The sequence below is a fragment of the Hylaeus anthracinus genome, unplaced genomic scaffold (assembly GCF_026225885.1).
Source record: "Hylaeus anthracinus isolate JK02 unplaced genomic scaffold, UHH_iyHylAnth1.0_haploid 0, whole genome shotgun sequence".
Taxonomy (NCBI): Eukaryota; Metazoa; Arthropoda; class Insecta; order Hymenoptera; family Colletidae; genus Hylaeus; species Hylaeus anthracinus.
The window spans coordinates 15002826-15010945 of NW_026533254.1; the positions used below are offsets into that span (position 1 = coordinate 15002826).

At 40.7% G+C, this 8120-nt stretch overlaps 1 protein-coding gene across 3 annotated transcripts; it reads left to right on the plus strand.

Annotated features, from left to right (window-relative positions):
• Positions 1-6: 6 nt before the first annotated feature.
• LOC128885348 (protein kintoun) lies at positions 7-5506 on the plus strand. 3 transcript variants are annotated; one of them, XM_054139363.1, is made up of 5 exons: positions 7-566; positions 640-1845; positions 1961-2186; positions 2244-2391; positions 2468-5506. In XM_054139363.1, exons 1-5 carry the CDS (start codon positions 42-44, stop codon positions 2538-2540), a joined length of 2178 nt encoding a protein of 725 aa, XP_053995338.1. In that variant the 5' UTR covers positions 7-41; the 3' UTR covers positions 2541-5506. The 3 variants fall into 3 exon arrangements, 2 of the variants coding, with proteins under 2 accessions (XP_053995338.1, XP_053995326.1); XR_008459595.1 differs by having other exon boundaries at positions 8-566; positions 1961-2391; positions 2468-4052; positions 4121-5506; XM_054139351.1 differs by having other exon boundaries at positions 8-566; positions 1961-2391.
• The last annotated feature ends 2614 nt before the right edge of the window (positions 5507-8120 follow it).

Sequence of the window (8120 nt, forward strand, 5' to 3'; positions counted from 1 at the left end):
TTTATTTGTAAACACGCGACGACGCGACATCATTTCGTAAGATGGACGCGCACGAGACGTACAGAAAAGATTGGGAGGATTTGGATGTGACCAAGCAAGAGCTGAAGACGTTAACAGAATGCTTGAAGAAGGAGGAATTTCGCAAATTGCTGGTCGAATATGCGGAAGAGGTGACCGATCCGGAGAATAGGAAGATCTACGAGAAAGAGATAACGCAGTTAGAAAAAGAACGGAACGTCGACATTACGTTTGTTCGCCTCGATCCTGGTTACGTCATAAAAACTAGTGTAAACGGAGACACGAAGTGTTTTGTGAATATTTGCAAGAGTGATGTCGTTGAGAAACTGAGCAGTCAACCTGTCTTCGAACAAGGTCATCGAAATTTACAATGGTCTATCCCTCACATCCTTATACCGCCTCGAGACGAACTCGATAAGAAAAATGTACGTTGCCTGGTCTTCGACGTGATGTTCCATCCCGATGCAATTTACTTAGCGTCGAGAAACGCCGGATTTCGCGATACTATCAACGTCACGGCCATTGATAGCATAGAAAGCAAGTTCAAGGTAAGTGTCACTTAGTATACCTTGATTTTGCTATTCCTTCACGTTTGTGATCGTTTACTTTTCGTTCTGTTAGATGAAATTGGATAGGAAAAACCTCAGATTCCCAAACATCAAGTACAAGGGTGTACCTCTTTCAGCAGTTATAAGAAAGCCTTCCAAGGAACCACCGAAAGAGAAATTGGATATGGAGCCCGAGATATACCAGAAATTGATGGCAGATTATGATAGGAAAAGAGAACAACAATATAACCGTGTACAGAAGAAGCCAACACGTGCATCACCGCCTGTTAAATATTACCAAGATAAAGTGAATGCAAATGAAGACACAAATAGCAAATATGTTACACCTAAGTTTTCCATAAAACATCAGTCTGACATAGAACTGGAAGATTTTAGTACTAGTAAAACAGCAAAAATGAATGCCACTGTACCTAAAAGATTAATCATAGGCATAGATTTACCATTACTGAAAACTACAGATGATGCTGTCTTAGATGTACAGGAACGGTACCTTACCTTAAAGAGTGAAAAGCCAGCAAAGTATTTATTAGAACTTCCATTGCCCTATCACGTGGATGCTGACAGGGGTAATGCTAAGTTTGATCCGAAATACAAGAAACTAGTGGTAACACTACCAGTCATACCACCAACGGTACTTGTATCAGATACTAGAGAGGACAGTGGTGTTGATAGCGACTCTGGTAGTCCTGTACCACTGTTACACGAAGATTCACTTAGCAGTGGTTGCTCGAATGACTGCATGCCAAAGTTAATAGAAGAATGTGAAACAGCGCTCACAGTTGCAACAACAGAACATGAAAATGAAAATTTCAAAGAGTGTAGCGATACAGCATTATGGACTAATAGTATAGAGAACACGAATGCATTTATGGATTCCAGCATTATATATTCACTGCCACCATTTACTTGTAATATATATGATAATCAATTAGCAATCACTGTAAATGTGAAAAATGTGAATCCAGATTCCATATCCCATAGAATTTTGCAAAACAATTCAGGATTACACATTTTACTAGCATCTATAGGCGCGGGTTTTTTCCCGCAACATTTTTCGCTATGTTTAGAAATTAACGAAGATTCTATAAATCCCGATTCTTTTACGAGCGAACCATGGGATAATAACGTTGTCTTTACGGTCGTGTTAAAGAACCCTGATAATTTAGCGCGATATTATGTCGGAGTTAACGAAGAGTTCATGGAAGAAAAAAATTTTCCTACAGCTGTATCTTTCAAGAACCAGCTGAAAGAATTAACGGTACGTCTGCATGGCCCGAACGATTAACACATTCGCGCTCACGGTGGGACATTAAATTCAGGTCCTGTCGCGAACGAGTTAAAGCTTATTTTATATTTGATTATATTCGTTGCAGGCCATGGAAGACGCAGAATCGGAAAAGGACCGAACAATTAACGTACTAACTGAGGATGATGGTGTTGTTATAAATATTACCCCGAATCAACTAGATTCCGACAATGAAGTTAAACATGAATTTGAAAGATCAACGCAACAGCAAGAGAGTCAACAACAATATGGCGGAACAGAGAATAGATCTGTTTCAGAATGCATCACAGATAAAACGACTGACAGAACTTCAGGTACATTTTTGAAAGGTATACTGAAGTCACGTCGAACTCATGATTTTTCGCGTTCAGTATCCGGATCCAGTACCGACGAATACGAAATCCCATCGTCCATCGATTGTCAGTATGATTCCGCACTAGATTTAAATTCCGAATCGGATTGGCGAAGCTTAAAGAAAAAAGTACGGTTCAACGCGTTAGTGAGCCGACAGATATTTAGGTATGCGTGTATAATATGAAACGTGAAGTTTTAATAACTAGTCGCATGTTGTTAACAGATTTATTCAATTTTTTAGGCCTGAGATCAGCATTCTTGGTCACAGTAAAAAGCATCAACGTAAGTTAACAACTAGGCTAGTGGACAAGTAGAATCTATTAGAAGTTGATGCCCAACCTTAACGAGAAAAGGAACGACGACTGAAGCTGGTAGAGAGGAAACCAAAGCGCGCATCGACACCTACTGTTCGTCATAAAGATACGTCAAATAAAAATGTAGAAACAAATAACAAATACGTTACATCTAAATTCTCTATAAAATATCATTCCGATATGGAGATGGAAGACTTTCGTACTAATATCGAAGCTACGAAAATGAATACGGGAGAACCTAAAAGGATAATCGTCACGATTGATCTACCCCTACTAAAAACTGCCACTGATGTTTCCTTGGATGTGCAAGAACGGTACCTTATACTGAAGAGCGAAGAGCCTGCGAAATATTTATTGGAACTTCCTTTATCGTTCTGTGTACACGCGTCAAGTGGTAGTTCCACGTTTGATACAAAATACAAGAAACTCGTTGTAACGCTACTAATCATTCAATCAGCGGCGCCAACATCAGACACTAAAGAGGACAGCGGAGTTGATAGCGACCATGATAATCATGTACCGGTGTTACGTGAAGAGTCGATAGAAGATTCTCTCAGAAAAAGTCAGGCAAGTGACCTCACGTCGGAGTTAGACGACGGGTGCGAAACAGTGCTTGAAGCTACAAAAATAGAGAATGAAAGTGAAAGTTCGGAAGAGTGTAGTGATATGGTACTCAATGAACCAGAATATGAGCATATGCGGACTAATAGTGTAGACAACATTGATACATTTATGGATTCCAGCATTAAATATTCACTTCCATCGTTTTCTTGTATTATATACGAAACATTTAGCGATCATTATACGTGTAAAAAAACTTGGATTCAAGTTCTATTCGCCATAGAATTTTACAAAATAATTTAGGAATACACATTTTGTTAACATCTGTCTGTGCAGAATTCTGTTAGCAATACTATCTTTTATGTCTAAAAATACATGATGATAGCGTGGTTTCCGATTCCCTCGTGATCGAATCTTGGGATGATATTGTTACATTTAAAATCATGTTAAACAATGCCGAAAATTTCTTACGATATTATGTCGAAATAAACGAAGAGTTCGTGAAAGAAAAGGTTTATCAAAGACTCAAAAGAACTAACGGTAAACATATTAGACGTTTAAGATATTTGAGGCTTTCACGATCTGGTTCTTCATGGTTGATACTAACTAAAGCTTCCGGGTACAAGTCGTGTACTTTGAACAAGTTACTCCGACGTTTCGCTAGCATTAATTTAGGGATTGAATGACACTGATATTGGTGTGTCGTTCGTTGTGTAGTTTAGGTCTTTTTAATGTATTCATGCTCATGTTATGGTTCATTGACTACTAATTACCGAGCCCATAGCGCGGTTACCAAAACAAGTTGTTATGATTGCTCGGCTGAACATTAAAAAATATACCTTAAAGAGACCCAAACCATACGACGCATGCCAATATTAGCGTGTCATTTGTCCCCCGAAATAGCTAGTCGTAATTTTATCTAAAGAACACGTCTTACACCTGGGAGCCTCGGTTAGTATCAATCATTTTATGCGATTACATCGATTAGTAATTGTTTTATATTTTATTATTTTGTGCAGGATACGAATGACCCAGAATTGGAAAAGAATCAAACAAGCGATGCGCTGTCAGAGGATGATGGTGTTGATATAAATCATAATCCACATCATTCAAATTCTGATGCAAAAGGTCTAGGATAATAATGGCAACAATAAATTTTACAAATTACGCTACGTTTCGGAATTATTTAATTTATTCGATTCTGCAGATCTGATGTTGGTCGAGAGAGTACACTTGTCATTCGCCAACGTAGAGTAACGATTATGTCGGTTGGATTTTAGAAAATGCGGTACTCTCCGATCGAGCTGATTTTTTAACCGACTTCGAAAAGGAGGAGGTTACTCAATTCGACATGTATATTTTTTTTTTTTATCATAGATAGCCCTTGACCTGGCGATTACAATAGTGGTCATCTTGACCCTTAATTCCTGCCCTCCTCCTCCTCAGGGGTCAAAAACTGTGAAATGGTTCAAAAAGTGTTTCTTTTGCACCGACCGCGGTGATTACGTCGTTTTCAAATTTTTGTTTACTTGGAGGAACATCATAGCATCAGGCGCGAAATCTACTGTCCGGGTAGGTTTGGTGTAGTTTTTTTGGGGAGGGGGGGGGGGCAATGTTGAATACAATTAATGTACATACTGTCTGAGTAGATTTGGAGTAGTTTTTTGTGGGTGCGGCCATATTGAATACCGTTAATGTACATACTGTCTACACGGGAATGTCTGAGTAGGTTTAGGGTAATTTTTGGTGGGGACGGCAATATCGAATACCGTTATGGTATGTACTGTCTACACGGAGGTTAAGCGGGGGAAAGAGTCTTACACCTTCCGTCTCATTCCCCGCAGACTCCGTGGGGAGAGGGGGGAGTTAAGGGTCAAGGTAACCACAATTGTAATCGCCAGGTCAAAGGCTACCTATGATACAAAAAATCGGCCCGATCCCATGGGGTACACCATTTTCTCGAACTCAACCATTGTGTCTCGGACTGTAAAACCTATGATAACTGTGAGAGAAAATAGTCCTAGATAGTATCCTTTAGTAATAATTGTTTAGTGTAATGATTTTAAAACGTCGATTTATTCCACTACATTCTATCTTCTATATTCATAAATATAAACTTCTTATAAATGAATTTTTACAAACATTTTATTGAGAGTCTTTGACTTATTTATACGCAATGCACTTAATAAACGTATCCTTACAGTAAGCGGCACTTGTATAGTCTAACCACATTTCACGATGATAAAACGGCATGTCCTCATTCTAGGATAAACGCGCACTTGTTTTTCTAGCAGATCGTTTGATATATCAATGTGCACGCGCAACGCGGTATTAGCGTGTTTTATGGAAAAGAAAGAGACAAATAAAATGTACAAATCGTAACGTTTTAATTTATTTTTAATTGTGCCATCGTTGTTACGTCTTCGCTCCGAATGTACAGCTTGTTGTAACAGAATAAGCTAGTGAATCTCTACCGTCTCGCGCCCGCCCTCCCAACATGGTCGCGTAAGCAAGGTGTCACCATGCATTAAAATTCAAATTAGCTGTCTTCGATTCGGAACCCCGAAAATCGAAAATGTGTTGTAATGATCGCTCATAAGTTTGCCCGAGCCTAAAAGTATCGTCCTTTCGATTCATCGTTTTCGTTTTTTGCGCCTCTATTTCGAAACGATTGGCAGGATCGCCATTGTTCACCGGAGAGAAACGTTTCGAACGAAGCCATTGTATTTAAGGAACACCGCAAGTTCTGCTCGTCGAGACACGGCGGTCGCGAGGCGCGAACCGAAGTGTGGCTACGTCGTGGTGGTAAAACGTGATAGAAAAGTGGGACAAGCCAGTACGACGGCGGAGGAAGTCGGCCCACAGCACGGTAGGAGCCGTAGATGAGAGGTTGCCCGGAGTTGGTGCCCATCGATCCCTCTACCTGCGGGGGTGTAAGGTCGTTACACTCGCGTCTACCTATGCCCGAGCTGCATTGCATAGTTCCTCGTATTATTCCTATTGATGCCCCCCTCCGCCACAGGGGCGAGACAGCGACTACCCTCACGAATGCAACGTTCTAATTTCGCGGCGCAACCACCACCACAGCCGCCGGTTCACGACGACGACGACGACGACGACGGGGTCGCGGCCTGATTCGCAAACACTCCAAAGAGACGACCTAGAAGGACAAGGGCCTCTCGTCAAACACTGCGAAGGTACTCCCTACTACCCCTTCTCTCTTGGGAGCGCAAACTAAAGGGTAGAATGCACATTGCGAATCTTTCGACACCCTGGAGATCTTCAGCACCTCCCCTCCCCCTTCTCTTAAGCCTCTTCTTGTCTGTTTTTCCTTTGTTTCTTTCTTTGTGTACGCCAACAGATTCATCACGACGTAGAATAAAGGTTCAATTCATCTGCGAAAGTGGTCGCGCTCGTATTAGAAGAAAAAAGAAAGAAGAACCTGCTACTTCAATCCTCGCGGAAGACTCGACAACAATCTCGCGATGGCATCGCGTCATTCGCGAAACTTCGGCCACTCTTGGCACAAATCGATCTTCCGGCTGGTGTGTGTGCTCGAGGGAAAATGGCGCGATCGAGCACTCGCCTGGCAGATTTCGCGATTCGAGTACCGATGAGATAAAGGTGGTAGGCCTGACTGGCACCAGGTCGATAAGTCGTCCACCCCTTGAGAGAGCCAGAGGTCGACGTGGGTGCACGAGGGTACACGTACCCCACGTACCGTAGTTACGGCAGGCACGACATCGGCAATGCGGCAGCCGTTTACGTTGTTATACCGTTCGACCATTGCACCTGGCACCGTCGACGAACACCGGCCTGACTGGTGTCTACTGCAGAATTGCACATTTTGGACGTCGTCAGCCTATTTTTCGTGGCATCGATCTTGGATACATTTTCCATCTTGCATTGCACCGATGCAACTACCGATGAACGTTTTAATCCTTTGACGTATTAAAAGAAGAAAGATATTAAAAGATATTATGAATGAACTTTGGTAGAAACTACCACTCGTACTCAGGGGTCAGACGTTTCAATCGTCTTCTAAAGGTTTTCAAAAGGAATTTTAATACCGAAGCTACCACGAATGGTCAAATACTCGTTTTTAAACTGTGGTGTACAGTTTCCTATGTACAATGATATATCACATACGAGTTCAATGTTAGGGTTGAAGAATTTGGTACATGTACTTTTGCAAAAACGACGAAACAACGAAAAATAAGAAGAGTTAGTATTAAATGATTCTTTAAGATGAAATACAATTAACTATTAATTGAGAGTATTAGCAATTGAAGAAGAAGGTATGAAAAAGGAATCCTCTGGTTTCCGATTAACAAAACTCGATAAAATTGTATCAGCGACATTTTATTTATCTTATAAGAGACAAATAAAATAAAAATAATATAATAAGCATAGCCATCTTTTGGAAATTTCTTTGTATTATATATAAAAAGAAACTTCACATAAGACCCCTTAAGGTACCACATTTTCCTTAATCTGAAAGTAATCTATTTTTTTCTCTCTCTCCAATATAGTAGTTGTCGATGAAACGTGTTCGATACATTCGATCAAGCTTCTATTACGTCGTACCGTTCCGAGGCTTACCGATTCGAAGGAATTACGAGAAATTTTTAATGTCGCAGTTATCTCGGCAAGAGGAAACTCTTGTCTAGAAAGATCGTGCTGTTTGCAGAAAGATGTAATAAGTTCTTTAGACTGCGAAGAGCTTTAACCTGAAAGCAATTTCTGTGCGACCCAGAAGTGCAGCCAAAAGGCTGACGCCGGTGGCGCATTGAATACTGGAACTGAAATAAGTGTTTCGAAACATGAAATGATAAAAGAGGCTGGAGATGTTTATGCATCCGAGTATTAATGTTTGTTAACGACAGCGAAGTGCGCTGCAGCTTCGTTCAAATAATAGTAAGAGTAATCGGTGCTTGTTCGGATATCTTCGAGTACGTAGTAAGTAGAAAATAAAAATGAACTAACATTACGAAATGAATTACGAAATTTGAAATTTCT

Coding starts and splice junctions, on each gene's coding strand:
- LOC128885348 (XM_054139351.1), top strand. CDS start 42: ATGGACGCGCACGAGACGTACAGAAAAGATTGGGAGGATTTGGATGTG. Junction 567..639: donor GCATAGAAAGCAAGTTCAAG/GTAAGTGTCACT, acceptor TCGTTCTGTTAG/ATGAAATTGGATAGGAAAAA. Junction 1,846..1,960: donor ACCAGCTGAAAGAATTAACG/GTACGTCTGCAT, acceptor TATTCGTTGCAG/GCCATGGAAGACGCAGAATC.